Source organism: Triticum urartu, chromosome 3A (assembly GCF_056163025.1).
Source record: "Triticum urartu cultivar PI428250 chromosome 3A, HENAU_Tu73, whole genome shotgun sequence".
Taxonomy (NCBI): Eukaryota; Viridiplantae; Streptophyta; class Magnoliopsida; order Poales; family Poaceae; genus Triticum; species Triticum urartu.
Window position 1 is genome coordinate 10,130,539 of NC_141875.1, and position 24,415 is coordinate 10,154,953.

The following is a 24,415-nucleotide window of genomic DNA, read 5'->3' on the forward strand; positions in this document are numbered from 1 at the left end:
TAGAGGGATTGCTTTTGAAGAACCTTCTTTTTTGTCCGGGTGCCTGCCTTAGGTGGTGGTTAGAGTGCTGCTACCGCAGATGATTGATCACCTTGGCAGAGTCGTTTTTCTTTTTTATTTACTTTTTTGGTTGTGTATATCATGGATGTTTTTAGACATCTTATTGGTGCAGGGGCCAGGTGTAATTGATATCTTCTTCATATTAATATATATTCCTCTTTTAAGAAAAATGCCGCACATCTCATTGTGGCGGCACTCCATGGGAATGCACTGTCATGAGTAGGACTGTAGGTGCAGGATAAAGTAAACATGCAGGTATACTATAACTTTTTTTGAATAAAAAGGTAGAGCATTTTCTACCTTATGCATTCAAAACGGGTGAAGTACCCGGATGACCGCAGTCATTTACATGAAGGTGATGTTAACACCGTACAATTTGTACAGCAAGCCATCACCAGAGCTATGTTAAGATACAGAGAGCAGGAAAGAAAGAAAAAAGAGAGAGAGAACACACATCTTGCTAACTAGGAGCAAAAGCAGCTGCCCAATTCAAAAGGCTCTGTCTAGTATGTTGTGAGGCACGCTGACTCCATAGTCTGATCAAGTCAGTGACTCCATTGTAGACCTGGCGCTCTTGCCAAAATGATCCATCAAACACTTGAGCGTTCCTGGCATTCCAAAGTGTGACCGCGCATGCCGCGAAGAGAATATGCCATAGCTTGCCGTGCAGTGCCCTTGGTTGTTTCAAGCATAGAAAAACTTCAGGTTCTGTAGAAGACGTGGCTAGGTCCTGCGGGCCGAAGCTGGACCATAGAGCTTGTGCTAATTTACATCGGAGTAAGATGTGGCTCATCGTCTCCGCAGCTGGGCATATATCACATCCATTATGTGAAACAACTCTATCCCAATGCTTTCTTAACATATTATCTCTAGTGTTGTGTCTGTCTCGGAGCGCAATCCACAGGAAGATGCGGTGTTTATGGGGTATGATTCTGTCCCAAATGTAGCGGGCTGGCGTATAGTCTTTTCCTTTAAAGGTGAGCAGCCTGTAAAAGTAAGCAGTGCTAAGACTCTTTGCCTCCAGCAGTGGCATTCTGGTGTCGGGCGTACCATCTTGAGGCTGCAGGTTACTCAAAACTTCATTGAGGATCTCCAGCTCCTGTGCTGCCGTGGAGGAGAGGTTTGGGTGGAGCTGAAGGCTCCATAGCCCATCTCTGTACTGGGAAGCGACCGTGCAGAACTGAGACATAGAGAAAGTAAAAAGCGTAGGGAAGGCTGTCACGAGCCTACCACAGTCGAGCCAGAGGTTATACCAGAAGGCAATTCCCTAGCCATTCTTAATTTTGCATTTGGAAGCTTCCATAACCAGTTGTACGGTACTATAACTTATTCAAGATGAGTTTCCAATCGAATTTTTTTACTGTGACCTCCTGGCCAGCTAGACATGGAGGCCGGAATCCCTGAACCTGGCATGGGTGATGGCGTCAATCTTCCGTGTCGTCTCCGGCGACAGATGGTTCTCCCAGTCCCCAACCATGCCGCGCCGGAAGAACCAGTTGTTCTCCACCGTGCCGACCACGAGCTCCGTCTTGCCTTTCTTGGTGGCTCCGAGCCCGGTCATGTTCTCAAACGAGCATAGCCTGACGATGGCGTCCACCGTGCCGGCCTCCTCCTCCTCGGCGTCGAACGGGCGTCCGACGAACTCCGCCAGCTTACGCACATGTGCCGCGGGGTCCCGAATCATCTCTTCATACCGGAAGAAGATCACCCGGTCCGGGTGTACCAAATGCGCGCACCAGTACCCTAGGACATGGTCCCAGTATGGCCCGCCCGGTGACAAGCCATCGCAGAAGAAATCGGCGGCGGCCTCGCCGGAGAGGGGCTCCAGCCCGTCCCTCATCCTGAACTTGTTGGAGAACTTCCACTGCGAGACCAAGATGTCCTTGGGGTCGCGGCACACGTACACGATTTTGCAGCCCGATCCTGGGACGGACCACGGCAGCGACACGAACGGGACGTGCGTCGCGAAGAGCCTCGGGTCAGGGAGCCGGCCGATGTCTGGGATCCTGCTCGCCGTGTAGAGCTGGTACTCCAGGAATTTGACGCATTCGTGTGGGCTGATGAAGGTGAACGGGTGGTCGCCGGAGTCCACCGGGTGCTCCTTCCTGTGCATGGTGGAGTAGAGAAGTGCTTTGATCCACGTCGTGCCGGACTTGGGCAGCGTGGCTACGACGATGTCGGAGGGGCGCGCGGTGAAGCATGCGTCAGCGACCATGGCGCCCACCATTGGAGCCAGGCTGGTGTACCAACCGTTTTCATGGCGGTAGATCTGGAAGCCGGAGAGGCCCGGGGAGACCGGCCAGGAGGACACCAAGTTGGTGAACCGTTGGTAGACCTCTTGGTTTGCTTCGGCGCCGTCTTCGTGTTCGCCGGAGGGCATATATTTTGCCATTGTGTGGCTACTACTCGTAGGCAGGAGTTAAGGTCTTGAGGATCGAGGACAGGGTGCTACTGCATGAGTAGCATATATATAAATAGTGATTAACCATTGTACGCATCATATTCATGTTGATCGATACCCCCATCATCTTTTGTGGTGTGTGGTGGCTGTGCAACCAGGTGTACACAATATTCATCGGTCCATTTGTGAATGAATGTGATACCTATTTGGTGGATGTGGGTTCCCATGGAGAACAATAGCATATGCCGCTTGTTCGAATAGAATATAAGTGCCAATAACATAGCACATTTGTGCCAGCAAGAATATCATAGAGGACACACACTTGTGGGCGTGGATGCAACTATAGCCAAGTTGCACGACTCGAGATTCGAGTATGTCAAATTGTTCGCATTATGCCGAGTTCCCAAGATTTGGCTAGTTCTTTCGTCGGAAGCTCAGTTGTGGAAGATACACCGATCATTCAACTTGATAGTGAGCACCAACTCGGTGAACGACGTTTGGCCAGTGCCTAAAAAAATGAGGCTCGGCAATAAATAGAAACTCGGCAAAACCCAACCTTTGTCGAGTTGCGTGGCAAAGAAACCGATGGTGTCTTTACAAGTGGGCCCCGCCAATGGCCCGGAGATGGTGTCATGACGGCTGTCTATTTTGCTGAGTATCCACGAATGGAAACTCGGCAATCTTTTGACCTTTTATTTTTATTAGTAGGGATGCCAGGGCTCACAACTTTGCCTAGAACCCACACAAAAAAACTTGGCAAAGACCTGACAAGGTGGCCCACACGAGATGACGAAACGACGGTTTGACGGTTGGGCTTTCTATCCCGAAGTCTTTCTAGATGAAGCTCCGCACAGCCCTGATCCTTCACCTGCCCGGCGTCACTATAAATTAAACGTGGGAACAGGCTCAACAACCGCCCACCTCGTCTCCCCCGCGAGTTGGGATGGGCTCAGCTCAACTTATACCAAAATTTGAGTGAGCATAAACTGATCGAAGCTCAAGGTCGAACTATAGAAAGTGGCTCGTCCTTAGCTTGTAACGATCTTGAGTCAATCCCGAGTTAGTTTCGAGTTAAATAAAATATATATATTCTAATAATCTAAGGCATTTTTCATACAAGATAGACCGCAACACACCATAAGAAACCATTATAAAATATTATTCCAATCAAAATGATGATAATATAAATTTTCTCAAGGTACTTTAACTTCGAGCATCACCAACAGCTCCTGTATGTCTAAAATAACCACCATTTACGGGAAGTTGGGGCAAATGAATCTCTTCAACAGTTTCGTAAATTGGCCATAACTTTACATACTCCCATAAAATTCACCATATTTTCCGCAGGTTTACGTGAAGATATTCTATGGGAAATGTTGGAAAGACTTTTTTTTGCCCCAACTTTCAGTAAATGCTTCCACCTCACACGCCACCTGCTGCCATGCCGTCCTGTGGCCGCGGCTCCCACACCGTCTCACACTGTCGGCCATCGCACCGCCCACCATCACGTGTCACCGACTTGCAGGTCCTAGGAAATTATCTATATTTTTAATTAAAAATAAAATAAAAATGGATTAAGGAAAGAAGTTTAACTTACAAAAGTTGCTCTCAGACAACTTCCCCTGAATTTGATGGTCATCCCGTAAACCAGCTTTATGAAAAAAAAATCAAGTGAGTGGTTGAAATTGATCTTATTCTCTCTCAACAGAAGACTAATACATATTTAATAGCAAGAGATCGCGGATGAACTAGCATGCAAAGAAATTGAAGTTGTGTCTGCTCTCAAACTTTGGCCGAAAATTACAGGATGATTAACACACGGCTACAAAGTACCATGCATGGTCAAAATTTTCTCCGCTTTCAATTAAGCTTACATGTTTGCTAGTAAATAAAATGGAGAAAAACCATACACGACATATATGGTAATAAGTTATCCAATTTCCATTATATATGTTGGCTCAAGATGAACTCGTTTCACGATTGAGCTACATATATAAAACGCTCATACTCAGATCATTTTGTTTTGAGTCGATCTTGAGTCGAGCCTAAAGACAAGTCGATCTTCAGGGACTCGCGAGTCTCGAGCTTTTCTTGCAAAACCTAGCCCATCAATTATAGCCCTAAACCCGAGCAATTCTCTATTCCGATGCAGCTGCCCTCCAAGTAAGTTAATGAAAGTGAATCGTGGTTCTTCATTGAAAAGAAAATATAAATAAACGTATACATTGATGTGTAGTTTTGTTATTCCATATCAACAAGAGACGATGCCCTCTATATCTATATTATCACACAAATAGACAAACAAATACACGATAGACAACCACTGAAAAACGATACAAACCAGACAACTGCGATAAAATTAACACACGTACGCCCGCTTGTAGTAATTGATATTGTAGCCGATCGAGATGCTTTATTCGGTGGGTTCCGCGGCCGTTGTGTCGATCCACAACGGGTCACCCCCCGTGCCAGTGGAGACCGCGGAGGCGACCCTGGCGACGGCCACCGCAACCTTGCAGAAAAGCGAGACCTTGCTGATGCTGGATGACAACCCGCTGTCCCACGTCGTTGGCACGCTCTGCGGCGTGCCCACCTCCCATGTCGTCGGCGCGCTCTGCGGCATGCCCACCTCCCATGTCGTCGGCGTTCCCACCGCCCATGTCGCCTGCGAGCTCACTTGAGCGACCTGAGAGCGTTTGTAGCAAGCTTCCATCATGCACGCCACGTGCGTGTATGCAAGCTCTCGGTGACCATCGAGGTAGCTGTAGCACCAGAAGCTGTCGCGGCGGCCGCCTTGCCCTTGCCGGCACAACCCGCAGCTACCATGGGCAGGCGACTCCTTGAGGAGGTCGAACACGCCGTCGTGCTGGACCACGCGCTCGGCCAGGTTGGCGCACTGCGGGTGGAGGCCGATCTGGCGGTGGCCGTCGTGGAACAAGAAGCCGAGCACCTGGTCTCCGCAGGCGCCGCAGAAGCTGCCGCGGCCGGCCAGGGCGCCGCCGGGAGGGCTGTAGCGAAAGTCGAACGTGCAGCCCTTGAAGAAAGCATGCGTGAGCGTCAGGTCCTCCACCTTGAAGGGGACGCAGCAGACGTGAAGATCGAAGTCGCACGGGTCGCACCGGTACCTGCGGTCGTCCTCGCCGTAGTGCCGGCAGCCGTCGCACTGGAACAGCACGCCGCCGGTGGCGTACAGCGTGAGCACGTGCCCTGGGTGGGAGGGGTGGGTTATCCGTAATGGAGGACCCGTAGGGGGCGTCACCATGGTTGTCTTTGGAGCTCCCTCTCTCTCCCGAAGAAACTGGCAAGGCGCTTTGCCTTGCAAAGCTAACAAGAGACCAACATGTATTTGTAGAGTAGCAGGTCAGAATACGTGGTGGCATGACCCTGTCAAATGTCTTCTGCTTCACCCATGAAAGGCCAGCGCTTCTGCCGGTTCCTCAGAAATAAAGTACCTTCACACTATGGGTCGACAACAATAGAAAAAACTTGGACGATTCCGCTGCGAGAAGACCTGGCTGTCTTAAGACTTTTCTGCTTGCATTTACCGGATCTAGCCTGCGTGTTGATTGGTTCGGAAGCAAGAATGCTAAGGCCCTCCTTTGGTTTGGAGGAATTGTATAGGACATGATTCTTATAGAATTTTTCTAAGTCTTTTGGTTTATAGAAACGGATTTCTATTCCTATATAGGATTGGCATATGTCCTTCACATTTCAAAGAAAAACAAACATGAGCCTAGACTCAATGAAAATTTTTCTATGATGTGAAACAAATGACATTTTTTCCCCTATTCTTACTTATAGTGTTATCTCATTTTCTATAAGTTTCATATTCCTATGATAATCATATCTTATGAATCGAAGGAGGCCTAAACTTACGGATGAAACCTACGGATCACCCTCCACCGCACTAATCCCTTTTCCCATCATTTCCAATCAGATAAGGGCGTGTCATCCTGCAAGTTAATTTCGTCTGTAGCTGTGGCATTGTTGATTTTGGAAGGGTCCTGCGTATATGCTTCACAGCTTCACAAGCTTTCTCTATCCTTCTATCGGATATATATGTGCTTGGTCTTTTTGTCCATTTGGATATTTTATTTGCAACAGTGGCAAGTTGAGTACGAGTTGGCATGTTCCGTGCTATACAACTTGCCAACAAACATTTTGATATTTTGATACACCGTTTCTTCATCATTCACGACATTCCCAATGAATATTTATTTGTTGTCAAAATTTGACATGGGAGCAACTACTTGGTCCGTTCCCAGGTTTTTTATTTTATTCGGCACTACTTGGTGCACGTCAACTCCAAAGGCAAAAACTGCATTTGGCACAACAATTTGCCATACGTTGTGGCTGCTCTTACATACTTGTAGTGACTTCCAATTTACCTCGTGTTTCTTCAGTGACCTCTGTTAGTTTAAAGCATCAACAACCGGGTACATCAAATCCGACACTCTACATCTTCGCAAACGCGTCCGCAGGCAGTGACCGTTCTCAACTCGTCGTGTGTACCTTGTATCGGGTATCCAAAATTCATACTATGCATGAAAGATGAAAGAAACTCTGTAGCTGATCAAAGACATTCCGGAACATAGAATAGACCGACATAAAACAAACCGCATATCCACATAATCTGGACCATATTCGAGTAGGGATGTGCGCATTAATTTGGGCTATATGGAACAACCGAAATGATGTGATTTTTAACAAATAAATTGTCATAAACTTTTTGTAGGTTATATATAGAGCAACTGACTGGATCCGTACGTGGTCTTCACTCAGCCATGCAGAAGCCAAGGAGCATGTGGCTTTTGGGTGCAACCATTGAGAGACGGTAGCGATACTTACAACAAGTTTGGATGCGGTCCAACAATAAGATAGGTGTCCGGTCATCTGGTCCTATTTATGCCGGTTGTGGCGATTTTTGTTTCATTATTGTTCTTTTTGAGACCTTGTACCGAATTACGTACTTGTTGACCTCCCGCTTTAATAATATAGCTGCATGCATCATTCTGATGCAGAGACGAGGGGCAATCTTCTTTTTATAAAAAAACACAATCCTGACCAAAAGACAGAGTTTAAACATCATGGTACTAAAAATGCAAATGGGTTGAGGACCGACGGCATGATGTTGGCGCTGCCTTCACCGTGGGTGGTTGTGTACCATGTGGGAGTGGTGTTTGCTCTTGTCCTAAACATTGCCTTGTTGACCAAACGATGTGAAGCATGTCATTCCTTCTAGGCCAGTTAATTTGCGAACCCACACGTGGCAGTTAAAGATAAGGTGGTTACAATCCTCATGTACCCTAGTTGGGCATAGAAAAAAACCCAATATTCTCTGCCACTCACCGTGACGATGATGAAGCATATCTTCTATGCTTAACGATCCATGACATAAGCCATGAAAATACCTTGATGTTCAGCTTGCAACAACTCCAAACCCAATTTAAGAGAGGATTGGCAAATATAGGCTGGTGTATCAGAGAATAAAAGTGTTTAGCACAATAGAAATCATCACCTCCTAGCCACTTCCACACATTCGATAGTCCCAGGGAATAATCCTGTTTCAACAAAAAATCCTCCAAGCAGTGGAAATTTTTCTCGATACTTGTTTTTGGCGTTTCTGCAGGGCAATCTGGTGGGCCCACACCCTCCCCCCACTTCGCTGCCCGACTCAAGGTTTCGTGGGGGGCACAGGGCCCCCCTCCGTTGGCTCATGTGGTGGCTGGCTTCTTCCCAATGCAAAACTTTGTAAAAGTGTTTTTTTCACTGAAACAGTATTTTTTGTAATGTATAAGATCAAGAAGAAAACAACAACCGACACTAGGCACTGAATTAACAGATTACCCAGATGAATCAACCAAAAGTTGTAGCAAGCTGATGCAATAATGATATAAAAGTAGCATCATGCACAAAGCAAAAATTATAAATATGTTTGAGACTTACCATGGAGCGCACCAATCATGTATATTTAAAAATGTAGACATCAAACACATATATTTTAAGAAATTAATCATGTATTTAAAAAAATTAAACATGTATAAAAGAATGACCAATCATTTGCAAAAAAGAAGACATCAAGACAAGTAAGCAAAAAATATTAATCATGTATTTAGAAAATATTACACAGGACAAAAACCTTCCTAATGTATGCAGAAAATGTACAAAAGTTAATCATGTATGAAATTAAATATGTTAATCATGTACCCCCTCTGTCCCATAATATAAGATCTTATTACATTCAATATGTGGGTATATTTGATCTAATAATATCTTATATTATGGGATGGAGGGAGTATACAAAGAATGTAAAAAAGTGTATAAAAACAAGTACTGATGTACACAAAAACTGTACAAAGTCTATGCAAAAAATTAGATATCAATAATATATGTATTTAATAGGTTAATCATGTATTTATAAAAGTTAGACTGGTATATAAAAATATTTCCAAAGTAGACAAAATATCTACAATGTGTATGCAACAAACAAGACATCAAAAATATATTTTTCAAAAATGTTAATCATGTATTTAATATAAGTCAAAACCACCCTTATATTTTGAGTGGGGCGGGGAGTATTTGGATAATCTTAAACATGTGTATAAAAAATGAACATTGTGTATGAAGAAAATTTGACCTAAAATATACGTCATAAATACGTTAATTGTATATAAGAGAAAATGTTCAAAGTGTACACACAAAATATTTCATGTATTTGCATAAAATATTAAATGTGTATAAAAAAGTTGACGTTCTAGAGAAAAGAGAGGGAGAAAACCGATGAAAACCAAAAAAACAAAGAAAAACGAAGAAAATCATTGAAAACCAAAAAAAAGAACGAAAAATAAAAATAAAATAGAACCTGTAAAAAATTAAAAATAAAAGGAAAATTAAAACCCGTGAGAAAAGATAGAAAGCCATATAACAAAGAACAAACCCAAAGAAACCGGTGAAGAAATAAAAAAAACCCTAGAAAGACAAAACAAAACTAAGAAAACCCGACCATATCAGTGAAAATAAGACTATGAAAACTCACACTGGAAAAAAGTCTGAATAACTGGTCAAAAAAGTAAAAAGGTAGAAAAACATGCTTACTACTACAGGACTGAACCAGGTCAGTCGCGCCAGCCCTGAGGAGAGGGGAGCGTACATCTCACTATAAGCGCGGCGTAGCATCCGTGTCATAAGAGCTCCCCTTTTTTTGGACCCCAAACCCTATTTGGCAATTCAGCTGTCATACACACCACTAACCGAGACGGGCCGGCCCACTTAGCAATGTACACGTGGTACCATTTACTAGGGATTTTTTTGTACTCGATTATTTTGTGTGTGATTTTTTTCGTTTTTTTCTCTTTTATTATTATTTTGGTTCTTCATTCTTTCCCCTTTTGTTTTTTCCTTTTAATTTTTCTTAGTTTACTTTTCAAATTCGCATTTTTTAATTCTTTATTTCTTTTTGAAATTCTCTTTTTTCGAATTTTCTTTGTAAATTTAGTTAACTTTTTTGAAATTCGCAAATTATAGAAAAAAGCTAGATTTTTTTCCAAAAACATGAACTTTTGACGAATTCCTGAAACTTTTTTCCAAAATTATCTCTTTTCTCTCCAAATCCATGAACTTTTTTCAAATTTATGTACAATTCGTATTCAAGATTTATTTTTCTTTTTCATTTTCTTTTTGCCTTTTTTCTAGATGTTTTTAAAATTTGTGAACTAAGTTTTTCAGATTCATGAACAATTTACAAAGTCGCAAAACTCTTATTAATTCATCAACATTTTTAAAATCCATGGTCTTTTCCAAATTTGTGATTTTTTTTGAATTAGAACATTTTCCGTATGTGTTGGCATTTTTAAAACCTGTCATTTGTTTTATATTCTTGAAATTTTGGGAATGCCCGAAGCTTTTTCAAATTTACAACCTTTAGCAAATCCATGTTTTTTTAATCCATGAACCTTTTCAATTCCATGAATTTTCTAAATATTTGAACTTTTTAAATTCAGGATTTTTTATATTACACGATAAGTTTTTGAAATAGCAAAAACAGGCCGGCGGACTTTTTTCCATGGGCTAGTAGCACAACATAGCTGAGAGGGAAAAAACAAGAGCAAGCGAGCGAGTGAACTAGGGAACAAAACGAGCAAGCGAAGTCTAATGTGTCGTGGCCCGCTACTCCATCTACATGGGCGCGCGTTCCCAGACCAGCACTATAGACGCGGTTGCTTGAAAATCATGAACATTTTTTTAATTTATGAATCTTTTTCCAAATTCATGAACTTTTTCAAATCTATGAACTTTTCTCAAATTAGATATTTATTATTTGCATCGTTGATCTCGCTAAATAAACTTTTGATCTTTCTAAATTTATGGCTACTTCAACCTTTTGATATTCATTGTCTTCCTATGAACCTTATCATTGATCAATAAATTGGAGAATGTTTCCTAAAAGATATTATTACTACAAAAATACCGGAACAGGACTTCCGTCTTTTACTAGGAGGTAAGCGGTGTGTTTTTTTGGACGATTTGAGACGCATGGAGTTGATTGCGAATTGAAGATTATGATGTCATGACGATGACGACAATGTGTCATGCATGTAAGAGCATGTACAACCCGACCTGGCAAATTCAGCTCCCTAAATGTTCGCAGACAGTAATCGATCATCCTTCGAATGTCCACTTCCACAACCATGTACCTCATATCTGACCCCTCAAATCCATGCTATCCATGCAACATGAGAAACTACGTTGATCAACATACGAAACATAGCAATAGATAGACATAGACCAACATAATTTCCATATGGGCATACAAACACGGTCATCAAGCCAAAAGACGTAATTAATCGTTGGCATACAGACATAGATTCAAACTAAATTAACTACAAGCTAAAACGAAGATTGACATGGGCGTCAGGAATCACCATTTGCTTGCCAGGTCGTTACCCTTGCGATCAGGTTGTGCTATAGATTTACGAATGAAACTATTGCAAGGAGTAACAAAGCTTTCAAGATTACGAGTCAAGGTAATCTTTTTGGGTTTTCTACTCACAAGACTTGCAACAAAAAGTAAGCTAAAAGAATAAATAAAAACTGAAACAAAAACTCTAAACACAAATACTAGGCACAATGCCTCCCGGCAACAACGCTAAATAAAAGGTTTGATTACTTTAGTGATCCGGAAATGGAGGAGAAATGATTCTTGCCTTTTTTTTCCTCCAAAGGCAACCCTTAGTTATCGAACCCACAAGAGGAAGGTGCCCTTTAAGCTAGGGTCTCAAACAAGCTTTTGCTAGAGAATTAAATTACAACTTTTGATCGGATCGTAAATCAAGCTGACACTAAAAACACTTATAATAAAAATAGGTATGGATATGATGACTTATACTTACAACCATATTTTTGTGTCGGGACCATGATGATCTTAATTTATACTTTGGAAGTCATCCATCAAGATGTGTTTGTCACACATCGAAGTATGTGATGTGTCTAAATTACGTCTTGATCAAAATGCATCAACAGATTTGCCATCGAGCAACTCATGACCAAATTCAGAATGATCTAGTTGAGCATTTGTAATAAGTTAATTTAAATTTGAACTAATTTATTGAAACTTCGTATTTGAATTGTTGTTGCAATGGAATATTTGCAAAACATGATTATGGACAGATGATGATATTTATCTTTAATTATTTTGCATGCTCCAGACATAGGAAAGAAATATGGACGAATATTTGGTGCACCGGGTTGAATGACCGCCCCTATCGGCTGTACCTGTCCGCTCATGTTTAGTGTGTCCAATTTAATGCACGCAGTTTTAGTTACGCTAACGAGCAGGACAAATGATGCATGACACCTAAAAATGGCCGGCCAACAAGTTCGCAAGTCCCCGCAAAAAGAAACAAGCTCGCAAGCCAATTACAAAATAATCCATTCATTCTTCATTCATTCACTCCCTGACGCATGTTACCAACAAGTTCCATAACTATTAAGGCCTTGTTAGTGCTAATAGTATACTTGTAGAATGTATTATATAGGTTGTGTTATGTGGTCGCTAGCTAACGTATTACACGAGTACTTAGCTTTAGCATGTGCATGGTTTATATGTGTGTGCCTCCTAGCAAACAAATATATAGCTAACATACCTCTTTTTCCTTTTGATACGACTCGTTGTAATATAAATACCAAGGTCGTTGATGTTTCGGCTGAAGTCTGTGTTCTCCGGAAAAACATTGCAGATACAATGGAGCACCTTCGGCCAAGTTCTACGGCCGTACACACTGATGTGTTGGAGAGCATGTGCATATGCAAAAAGGAGAGACATGCTAAATTTGAGATGCCATCTGCTTATGGATTAGACGTGCATGCTTCAAGAGGAAATCTAGGGAAAAAATACTTCAATTATTTTAGCAAGACACGTTCAGGAGGAGGCATCAAGGAGTCCACAACTCATCTTGAGTATTTCCTTAGGATTTGCTACGTGAAGATGAAAACAAGAAGATTATTGTTTCTTTTCCTGCCGGGCAAGGAAACTATCAACGTAAGGAGCCAGTTTATCTGGGAGTTATTTAGTTTGAAGGATGTTGGCTGGGGTCCACCAACAGAAGAATAAATCAAGCCGTCGCATGCATGCACGAGAGCTAAAGTAGTTTTACTTTTCTTAAAATATACCAAGTCGGTTTAGATACGCCTAGGTGTTACGTTTACGTGAGGGCTTGCTTTCCAAGTTAGGTAGGGTGTGCGGCTGCAATATAAAGCCAATGAATTGTATTTTGTGAGGTTAGGTTATATTTTGATAATAAACACGATGTGTTTTTAGGGTAGACACCCGTATCGAGTTTTCGGGGAAGCTGTCTAAAAATTCCTAAGTTTTGGAGGAAACTTTAGAAAACCTCGTTGTTGCGATTTCTCTTCGTGGAAATTGTTTTGCGCGTGAGTGCCGTCATCGAGATTGGTTTTCTCGTGTTGAACTGTAAGGTTCAATCCCTCTATTTCGCGTAAATCGTGTGCGCGGGCGAGAGGTTACTACTGCTGAAGGTGGAGTGTCGTGAAAGGTCAGGCCGCAACAACGGATCGGATCTCGCCACGAGGTTCGGTCCACATTACCTTTTTAAGACAGCCATATATATCTCTATGTGATACTAAATCCCATTTTTAATCCGACATAATGAACTAATCGATAGAAATATAGTAATGCTAACTGGTGAATGTTTATTGGGAAGAAGCTCCCAGCGAACGTCCTCGCAGCCGTTGGATCGAGATCAAACGATGGCCTTTATTTTTGAAAAAAAAATGCTTTCACTATGAAGGAATTGCCATGCTAGTCCAAAGAAATTGCCACCCCTATAACTAAAATTACGATGAATATGGTTTGCAAATACTATCCCCCAGCGAACGTTTGCCGGTGGACTTACGTAGCTATAAATATTAGTAAAGCAGTTTCCTTTTGATTTGTCTTTCGTTTGGAACTTAAGTAGCTATAGCAGCTCAAATTTTTTACATACATAATACATGTATAGTAATTCAAATATTAATTCATTTGGTGTCGGTCCGCACCCCAGCATGGAGGTGTGGTATGCATCTTATATGTGTCCACTTAAGCTACCTGCACAGACGTGGACGTTGCATGATGTTTAGCAGGTTGGGTCGCTCACATGGATCAACTACTACAACCGCTTGCCAACCCACACACCTTTGAAAAGCTGATAATGATTGAACGGTTGATTTTTATTTAGCTATAGTAAAGTACTCCAGGAGGAGTACGTACTACTTACTTCCAGAATAATCCATGCAACATGCGCACGAAGGAACCTAGCTGGTGCAACTATGCCCCGTCAATCTAATAACTAAGGCGTGGATCTGCCCATTTTAGGACCCAACACATGCGTGTACAATTTATATTCTGAAACAAAAATAATACATATCATTGCAGTCAACTACTGTTCTTACGTCATTGAAAAAAAACTTTTGTCCTTACGGTATATAAGTACTACCTACGTCGTAAAATACAAGGTATTTTTTTTCTGTAATCAACCCTATCTATATTTGATCAAATTTATAGGGGAAAACAGCAGGATTTATGATAACAAATAATGAATAAATATAAAAATACATTTCGTGATGAATATATGGTTGTGATCTCTTATTGGAGACAGTTATACTTTTCCCTAGCTTGATCATAGGAAATATTGATATTTTTCCTTTATAATATCATTGAACAAAGTGGTTTTCTTCAAACCATGCATGACAGTTGCATTCAAAATTTTTTTTTGACGTAAGAGTTGCATTCAATTAATACAGAAGGAAGAGAGGAGAACAAAGCCTTCAGGTATAGAACCTATGCAGAGTGATTAATATTTAATTCGTGTGGGACTAACGGTAACTAAATTTCTTGTATATTCTCCCTTAAAAACCAGTAACCTAGATACTAAGTTGGTAATCAACAGATCTCGATTGATAACTGTAACCAAGCAATGGATTAGCAGCCCACGTTACGTTTCCGCTGGCTGTTGGCGCTGACCGTTCAACACGTACATATGCGCCCCACGTCGGCGCTCCTTTGCACATGCACATATACTCCTACTCTACATGCATGCATGTTCTACCAACCTACCTACCTGCAGTATAGTACGTTCTACGCGTTGAGTATAAACCTTGCTAGGCTTATTATACGTGTATATTCTCGACCTGTAATTCCAAGATTAGTTTAATTACGCCTAGATGTGATTTATTCTACGCCCTAGGTTGGTCGAAGATGATTGCAACTAGTACCCGTACTTCTCGTTGGAAAAGTCCCAAGTGGAAGATCATGTGAGTACGCCATCGCTATCTCGTTTACGTCTCCTGCCTGCCTACTACTCCCATCCGTTCTCAAATATAAGTCTTCCTAGAGATTCCAACAAGTGACTACATATGGAGCAAAATAAGTAAATCTACGCTCTAAAATATGTCCACATACATTCATATATTATACACCATCCGTTTTTAAATATAAGTCTTTCTAAAGATTCCACTAAGGACTACATCGGAGCAAAATGAGTGAATCTATACTCTAAGTTGTGTCTATATACATCCGTATGTAGTCCTCATTGAAATCTCTAAAAAAACTTATATTTAGAAACAAAGGAAGTAGTTCATTTAAAATGTCTAGAAAAAATTATATTTAGGAACGGATGGAGTAGCTAGCTAGCAGCCATTCATGCACGGCAGGGTTCCATCCAAAACCGCCGGGTGGCTTGGCTTGGCCTGTGATGGATGTGACCACAAGCTTGTCACATGCCATGCTGCTTTCAGCAAACCAAGCAGAACGCTACGTGTCCGATTATATTAATTAAATTTTCGCTCATCGATGGATCACAACTCACAACCGACAGTGCATAATACAACTCGGTCAACATCGATCATTGTAAAGAAAGTCAAAAGCAGCATTTGAAAATCTTAGAAAACTTCTTCTTTTTCAGTACGTGTAGATGTGAACTAGTATGTGCTAAAAGATTCATGAATTCATGCAGATTCCAGAAATTAGAATCTGATTAGCTGAGTGCAGGTGCAAAACGAGAGCTAGCATGTGAGGTAAGGTAAGGTAGGAGAGAAAGTTTGGATTCCCCATCCAAACCTCTTCATTGGCCACAAATATGTGCATACATACGGAGGGGAGTATCAGTAAACATGCGCGACTGAGACTACATAGACCGAAAATTTGCATCAATATGTCCAAGAACTGGTGTGCAGGGCAATTCTTTGCAATAGGTGCTCATGGCTCACTGTCCATGATCAATGGGAAATCGGCGACGTTGCATCGGGCGTCCATCTTACTTGAAAACGTTTCTCTCATGTACTGAATGATGGTGTTTTCCTGTCATAGAAATACAACTTATGAAAAACAATCTGTTTTGAAGAAAATAATACTAAAAGATATGTATGGCTGCTCCAGTAAACCACCAAAAACAGGCAAGAGATAAATGTTTATAAAACTACATGTGTGCCAAGTTTTTCTACGTGAGTAAAATTAATCAAATATGTATACCTTTTCAACATGTAATTTTAAAAATGCGCGTAACACTGCAGTATGTAAATATCTAAAAACAAGTGGACATCAACGGCGGGTACTTGAGTTTAGGGATTAGGTACTTGTGCGTTTTCAGAAATTCTCAAAATGTTCACGGAGGTGACCATTTTCAAACACGAGCACCGCAGTATGTAAATATCTAAAAACAAGTGGACATCAACGGCGGGTACTTGAGTTTAGGGATTAGGTACTTGTGCGTTTTCAGAAATTCTCAAAATGTTCACGGAGGTGACCATTTTCAAACACGAGCACCGCAGTATGTAAATATCTAAAAACAAGTGGACATCAACGGCGGGTACTTGAGTTTAGGGATTAGGTACTTGTGCGTTTTCAGAAATTCTCAAAATGTTCACGGAGGTGACCATTTTCAAACACGAGCACCTGCAAAATTGATGCAAAATATGATCAAAATAAAATTAATCTACTGGACTGAAAATGCTACTAGGCCATAACTAATATGCATGGGGACAGGCACTTTTGCAGCAGGAGGTCACTTCTCATGGGCAAAGAGAAATAAATGGCATGACCTCAGAGTCTTGCTTGGAAAGCCAAGTCTAGAACCGTCTTTTTCATGAGTGATAATGATATTTTTCTGGAAAATGCGCCGACCAATCTGTCGGTGTGCTATCGACCAGCCTGGTATTATTTGAAGAAAAAAAGGTGGCCAAATTTCTCAGTGTTATGTACTACATGAAAAGAAACAAATCTCGATTTTTTTGAGCCAAATTTTGTCAAATTAGAAGGTGTGAAATCAAGTTAGGCTCAAAACAAGATTTTGATATCCGAGGCCGCCGATGACATAAATTACCCTGATTGTTTTTTTACGGGGCACAATATATCAAAATATAGATAAATGCACCTACAGATGGTACAAAAAGAATGGGCAGAACAAGGAAATGGAGGAAGAAAGAAAAGCAAGTATGTGCCCGCAAGAAACGCATATTGTAATGCTTTGCAAGTTATGAATTAGGCAGGGGGTGGGCCCTGGATGACATACCCTGACAACTCATGACTGAAACATCCAAATTCTTCCAATCAGATATTCCACGGGTTTGACCTGGTTGGATCAACCACCTCACGTTCACATAATCATATTCAACCAACCAATCAATCAGTTCCTTAGGGATGGTTGGAACATGACCTCGTTTTTCTTCCACCCCCTCTCCTATGCCACCCCCATGCCCCACTCAATCATGAGCCAAACCGCTCCCATAATGCCTAGCCAAAACAGTTTGATCTGGAAGAACTTTCTGCCAACTTCTGATTATTTAACTGTAGTACTTGTTATTACTTCTTACAGTATTCAAACATTGGTTGCAGTTATACAACTCAGAGCATATATACTCGAATGAAAGCACAGCTAATATATGTACTGCACTGCATAATTAATGAATCAATTTGCAGACGTAGCAATCAGGAGGAGGAGAGGAGGGAGAGTTGCTTGGGCAATTTGGCGAGGTCTTCTTCCCTTCCCCTGACGTGGGCGGCCATAAAGTCCATTATATTCCTCACAAAGGCAGAGAGAGCGAACTGGTCCGTGTGGAGGTGTTCTTGGAAGGTTCTCCCGCGTCAGGGAGTAGTTGGCGCCATCGCCCTTACCTTCTTTAGCTAGCTAGCTAAGCTAGGACAACCGCCCACGCGCATACATACACGAGAAAGAGAAAGAGAAAGGATTCACTCGCGGGAAGAGGAGCAGGAGGAGGAAGAGATAGGGGGAGAGAGATCGACCGATGGGGGACGACCATGGCGCCAAGCTGGTGAAGAGCCTGCGGGGCGCCGCGCAGAAGTACGTCGGCGTAGGGTTCTTCCTCGGCTTCTTCCTCGTCCTCCTCACCTACTTCACCCTCTCCGAGCAGTTCGCCATCGCCGCGCCCAACGGTGCGTCTCGTCCGCCTGAACTCTCACTTGCTTTTCCATGGGTTCACTTTTTTTTTTGAGGAAATTTATTTTTGTTCTCCTTGTTGCATGCTTTATCGGGGCAAGCAAGCATATGTGATTCGCCTCAAAAGCTGCGATTTGGTTAGGCCCAAAGAATTGTTGTGTTAGTATTGTAGTCCTTTATTTGAACAACTTTTGAACGCAAGACTTGGTCAAAGTATGGACATGTTCTTCATGTTCTTGGTTATCTCAATTTAAGGACATAGCCAGAGCACCAGTCACCAACCTGAAACTGAAACTGATGAGAATTTGGCTACAAATTGCAGCTATCCGAAGGACCTCGACGCCGACCGCCCCGGCCGTGGCAGAGAAGACGGTGCAGCAGCAGCAACAGCTCCCCGTCATAAGTAAGTAAACCAGCTGCCCGAGCTCCTGATCAACGAAATTCAACCGGAAATTCTTGTTCTTCTGAGTTCTGACCATGTATGTGTTGTGTTGTGTTGTGTTGCATGGAACAGAGGAGGAAGCACCTCTGCCAGAGCATGAGCAAGTACAAGAGAAGCCACCGCCTGTCGATGAGGAGCCCCACAGGGAAACAGAGGAGCCCAACTCAGAAACAGAGGAGGACCCCAAGCCCACCGGTACGTGCTAACCTCTTCCAAATACATCCATGTCAAGAGAAAAGTCGACAAATTTCGATTGGATCTCAGGCCAATCAATCCAAAGAAAGGACTTTTTTTTTCGGGGACCAAAGAAAGAACTTTTGGGATCGGAGACGTGTCTGCCCGGTGCAAACTTCGCTCCGTCAGAATTCCACTAGACATGAACTGAAAGGAAAAATGATGAAGTAATGATAGTTTGATGCTTATCCATGCAGATGACGCTACCAAGATCGTGACGACGGCGGAGGAGAGCGCGCCGGCGAAGAAGCCGGCGTGCGACATCCAGGGCCCCTGGGCGTCCGACGTCTGCGACCTCGCCGGCGGCAGCGGCGGCGTGCGCATCCACGGCTCCACCCACACGGTGCTCGTCCCGCCCACCATCGAGTCCGGCGGCAGCAACCCCAACCCGCAGGAGTGGCGCGTGCTGCCCTACTCCCGGAAGCACATGTCCGGCATCAAGGAGATCACCGTGCGCGAGCTGCCCTCGGCCACCGACGCGCCCCGCTGCGCCGTCACCTCGCAGGTCCCCGCGCTCGTCTTCGCCATGGGCGGCCTCACGGGCAACTACTGGCACGACTTCAGCGACGTCATGATCCCGCTCTACCTCCAGGCATCGCGCTTCGACGGCGAGGTGCAGCTCGTGGTCACCAACATCCAGCCCTGGTACGCCGGCAAGTACCGCCACATCATCGCCCGGCTGTCCCGGTACGACGTGGTGGACATGGACAAGGACGACCAGGTGCGCTGCTTCCCCAGCGCCGTCGTCGGCATCCGCATGCACAAGGAGTTCAGCATCGACCCCACCAAGGAGCCCACGGGCCACTCCATGCCGGAGTTCACCAAGTTCCTCCGCAACGTCTTCGCGCTCCCGCGCGCCGCGCCGATGAGGGTCACCGCCGGGAGCGACAAGAAGCCGAGGATGATGATCATCTCCCGGCGCCACCCGAGGAAGCTGGTGAACGTGGCGGAGGTGGTGGCGCTCGCCAAGCGGATCGGCTTTGAGGTGGTGATCGGGGACCCGCCGTTCAACGTGGACGTGGGCGACTTCGCGCGGGAGGTGAACGCCGCCGACGTGCTCATGGGGGTGCACGGCGCCGGGCTGACCAACTCGCTCTTCCTGCCGACGGGGGCGGTGTTCATCCAGGTGAACCCCTTCGGCAAGATGGAGCACATCGGGGAGGTCGACTTCGGGACGCCGGCGGTGGACATGGGGCTCAAGTACATGGCCTACTCCTGCGGCATGGAGGAGAGCACGCTGGTGGACACGCTCGGGCGCGACCACCCGGCGGTCAAGGACCCGGAGTCGGTGCACCGGAGCGGGTGGAGCAAGGTGGCGGAGTACTACCTCGGCAAGCAGGACGTGAAGCTCGACCTCCAGCGGTTCGAGCCCGTGCTCATCAAGGCCATGGCCATGCTCAGAGAGTAGCCGCCCTCCGATCGAGCTTGCAGCCCACACATACTGGTTGCTGGTTCGTACTAGCATAGAGCAGTTCCATTTCTTCTAATTTATTCCTATTAATTTACATATTTTTTTGTGGACGAACTGATCAAAAGGTTTATACAGCAAGTATATATGGGTTCCACTGATCCATCGAATGGAGCAACACGAATTCTTGATTATAGTGGCATCATCAACAATCTCTCCTAGTAAAAAGAAAGAAATTTTAAGACGGTCCAAAGTAAAATGAATAGTTAATTTTCTTTCCACATATAAAAACTGGCTTATAGGGAGTTGGGCCAGAAAATGTTCCAACAGGTCCTGTAAAAGCAAATTATTTGGAAAACGTTATACGGGGAACGTTCTCTGGGAGCGTCTTCCCAGCGTACACTCAAACTTGCCGTTTTCGTACCAAATAAAAGTTGTCATGGCGACTTTGTAGGATCTGTCATGTAGGCCTTGAGGGCATTCACTATGTTCCCTAAATAATAGGGTCCAATTTTTATTAGGGACCCGTATAAACAACCAAATCCCCCTTCATCTAGGGGAAGATAACGCTTTCCGTAGATCGTCCCCTAACAGTGCCACGCCAGCACGTTGCTGCCATACCCATCCTACCGACACCCATCCTAACGCCAAAACCACTTTTGGAGAAAGGTTTTAAGGGGACTTGTTGGAGATGCTCTTAGATCCAACAAATGATGTTAGTATTATACCTTGGAAGGTAAGAGTAATAGTCTATTAGTAAAACCCCTTGGTTAATATAGACACTACACAAAGTGACAAATAAAAATAAATAAAATAATTTAGAAAGAACTATGAATTAAGAAAGAAATGCAACAATGGTATTTAATTTACTATGTATTCCAGTTTTGTATTCATAGCGTGGTCTCTGAGAGACTATGGAGTATTTCTTTCCTTATTGCATCGATCCAGAAGAAATTGGAAACAAAATAATTACATCGATTAGTATGTTACTAACTGGATGAATACTACACAATGTAATATTTGAAATGTGGATATATATGACATGTAATATGTGTGTCTGGAATTAAAAAAATACTATTTTGATTCTAAATCTTCAAACATAAATTATAGTGTAGTATCTAGTTGTGCAACTTTTTTTTAGTTGTATCTAGTTGCACAACTACCTAATCCGAAGTAAGCAGAAAGTTCTTTCGGGTCGAACTTTTTTCGCGCTGCAGATCAAACTAATTACGTTAATACTGGGTCATGACTTGTTTTGGCTAGCCACTATAGGAGCAGTTTGGCTCATGATTGATTAGGGCATGGGGGAGAATATCTGGTACTCCCACCCCTAGGGTGCTCCCGGTGCTCCAAACTCCGTAGCACATTTTTAAATGTTCGAAAAAATCTGAAAAAAATCTAGCACATTGACACAACATCAATGTATGTTGTCAAAATTTTTTAAATCAAAATTCAAAATATTGCTCGAGATACAAAAATGACAAAATCAACATCAATGTGATAATGGGCCAAATGTAAAGCCCAACTTATGTTGTGTACTATTTACCATCGAATTTGTCATTTATGTTTCTCACTCTATGTTTTTAATTTTGATTTCAAATTTTGTGACTACATATATTGGTGTTGTGTCTATGTGCTGGATTTTTTTTCAGAATTTTAAATGCGCTGCTGAGTTTGGAGCACCGGGAGCACCCTATGGGTGGGAGTACCAGGTATTCTCCCCAGGGCATGGAGTGGCATCGGAGACAAGGATGGAAGAAAAATCAGGTCATGTTACATCCCTTCATTGTTGAAGCTGAAATTGAGATGGTTGATGACTTGATGCAACTAGGTCAAACCCGTGGAATATCTTATTGAAAGAATTTGGATGTTTCAGTAGAGAACTAAGTCATGAGTTGTCTGGGGTGTCATCTAGGGCCCAACTCCTACCTAATCCCAAAACCTACAAAGTGCAACTAAGTCATGTGCACTTGCAGGCCATCGGTAGTGTGGATGAATTTTTTTTTGTTTAATTTTAGTAGGATTGGTGTCGGGTGAGCTTAGGAGAGGCCAGGTCGTTGATATCTTCGGAATGGGTACACAGTTCAGGCATGTTGTGTTGCTTTAGAGATAATCAATATAATCAAGTTAACCACCACATGAATTATAGAAGTTTGACTCCTAAATAATCATGCATGTTACAAGATGCATGATTTTGATACCGAAATAGCATGCATGTGTTGTCGTCAAACTATTATCCCCATCCCACCAAGCAACGCTGCATGATGGGTTTCAAGGACATATTAGCAGTTGACTTTCCAGTAAATCTGGGAATATCTATTTAGTCTTGTACTCTAGAAACCTAAAGAAATTTATTTGTTGATCCTTAAATACAATACCAGGTTTTATATCGAGCGATCCTATGGGAAAAAGATGCATATAAACACACGATGTGATGATATTGTTTTGTTGTGATTATAATCAAAATAATAGAAGAGTCTGTCATCCCAAAGTAAAAGAAGAATATGTTTAAAAAAATCAATTTATGCTAAAAATGTATTTATTTGCTAGTTATTGACAATATAAGAAATATGTTGTTTTACTCATTATACCTAAGTATAATTCAAGATAATGTATCGAATTATGTACATTAATACAAACAACATATATTTAACGCTGATATGATTCATCATGAAGTAAAAATAATATGTTGAATTATGTACATTAATACAAACAACATATCTTTAACGATGATATGATTAATTATGAAATAAAAATGTTTAGTATAACTAATTAAGCACATTCTATGAGAGAGACGGTTCCAAGTAAGGAGAATGACCATGTATGCACACACAATCTCTTTTGCACCTGCGTGAAGAAACTACATCAGGGAAAAAGAGAGCAAACATGGCCTCGAATATTAATACACACACAAATAGAAACCCGTCAAGTCTAAAGGTTTTTTATCATAAGAACTCCACAGTTTTGCACCGCCACTGCACAGACTGTACAAGGGTTAAAGTACTGTTTACAATGCAGTCTCTACTCAGTTGAAAGCTCAGTTCAGATTTACACCACTAGACTAGAAAGTTTAGCTACCTCCTTAGCCCAGGATAGATGCATGTTAGCAGCTACAAGTATGCAATAGAAAATTAACATGCCAGATGAACAAGAGGTGAGCCTAAAAAATCGGATCATGATATACTACAACACAGAATAACTAGCTAGTTTCGTGGAGTCGGACACCAACTTCAGCGTTGAGACTCACACACTAGCTGAATGAAAACTCTTCCTATAGTTGTATGTTGCTCCACAAGTCAATGCAATTTCTCACTGCAGCAAGTCGTTTTATGTGGAACCACTGCTAGCGGCAATCACAATCACCACCACCATACATGGGCATCATGCCAGCCAAGTGTGAACAAGTGTTCTAAACTTCCAATTTCGTAACTGTTGCAAATTGACAAATCTGACTGGTGGAAAAATAAATGATGCTTTGTTGATTTACTACATCCACAAGCAGCAACCGAAGGAAAACCATGCATCGAAAAAGTTTGACAAGCCACTAATATTTCCAAGGTACCCCCCTGAAAAGTTTCTCGTAGATTCATAGAAAGAGAGTAGTAGTTGTAGATCTAAACAGTAAATCGGACTATGAATTTAGAGAACATGATGGGTGAAGGTCAAAAAAAAAACAGACAAGTTAGAGAGAACAGGGCACAAATGTCATGCCTTGAAATTTTAGTAGTAGTAGTAGATCACTTGAGATTTTAATAAATTTCTTTGCAGCCAGTTTATGGATTGGTTAGACCCCAATTTTTCTTATTTCCCGTGCTGTGGCTGATCTTACCAAAGTGTCAAGAAATTCAAACCATTGATTAAGAACCAAGACTAGTTGGACGACTACTCTACATGTCGCTACTTGAGTGTCAATTTGGCACTTT

The 24,415-nt window shown here is 42.6% G+C and overlaps 2 protein-coding genes and 1 pseudogene across 3 annotated transcripts; 1 reads left to right on the top strand and 2 right to left on the bottom strand.

Annotated features, from left to right (window-relative positions):
* Positions 1–417: 417 nt before the first annotated feature.
* On the bottom strand, positions 418–2,487 carry LOC147977745 (cytosolic sulfotransferase 5 pseudogene; annotated as a pseudogene).
* A 2,146-nt stretch (positions 2,488–4,633) lies between these two features.
* On the bottom strand, positions 4,634–5,801 carry LOC147977746 (uncharacterized). Its single transcript, XM_087516431.1, has one exon. It carries the CDS (start codon positions 5,721–5,723, stop codon positions 4,875–4,877), a length of 849 nt encoding a protein of 282 aa, XP_087372557.1. The 5' UTR covers positions 5,724–5,801; the 3' UTR covers positions 4,634–4,874.
* Positions 5,802–18,027: 12,226 nt separating this feature from the next.
* On the top strand, positions 18,028–22,583 carry LOC125542395 (beta-1,2-xylosyltransferase XYXT1). 2 transcript variants are annotated; one of them, XM_087545931.1, is made up of 5 exons: positions 18,028–18,404; positions 18,731–18,811; positions 18,923–19,045; positions 19,282–20,535; positions 22,145–22,583. In XM_087545931.1, exons 1-4 carry the CDS (start codon positions 18,257–18,259, stop codon positions 20,490–20,492), a joined length of 1,563 nt encoding a protein of 520 aa, XP_087402057.1. In that variant the 5' UTR covers positions 18,028–18,256; the 3' UTR covers positions 20,493–20,535; positions 22,145–22,583. The 2 variants fall into 2 exon arrangements, with proteins under 2 accessions (XP_087402057.1, XP_048561379.1); XM_048705422.2 differs by lacking the exon at positions 22,145–22,583 and having other exon boundaries at positions 19,282–20,655.
* Positions 22,584–24,415: the final 1,832 nt, after the last annotated feature.

Excerpts from the sequence above, each read along its gene's own strand:
- LOC147977746 (XM_087516431.1), bottom strand. The coding sequence starts at position 5,723 with ATGGTGACGCCCCCTACGGGTCCTCCATTACGGATAACCCACCCCTCC.
- LOC125542395 (XM_087545931.1), top strand. The coding sequence starts at position 18,257 with ATGGGGGACGACCATGGCGCCAAGCTGGTGAAGAGCCTGCGGGGCGCC. Across the intron at positions 18,405-18,730 it reads CGCCATCGCCGCGCCCAACG|CTATCCGAAGGACCTCGACG; the intron begins GTGCGTCTCGTC and ends TACAAATTGCAG. Across the intron at positions 19,046-19,281 it reads GGAGGACCCCAAGCCCACCG|ATGACGCTACCAAGATCGTG; the intron begins GTACGTGCTAAC and ends TTATCCATGCAG.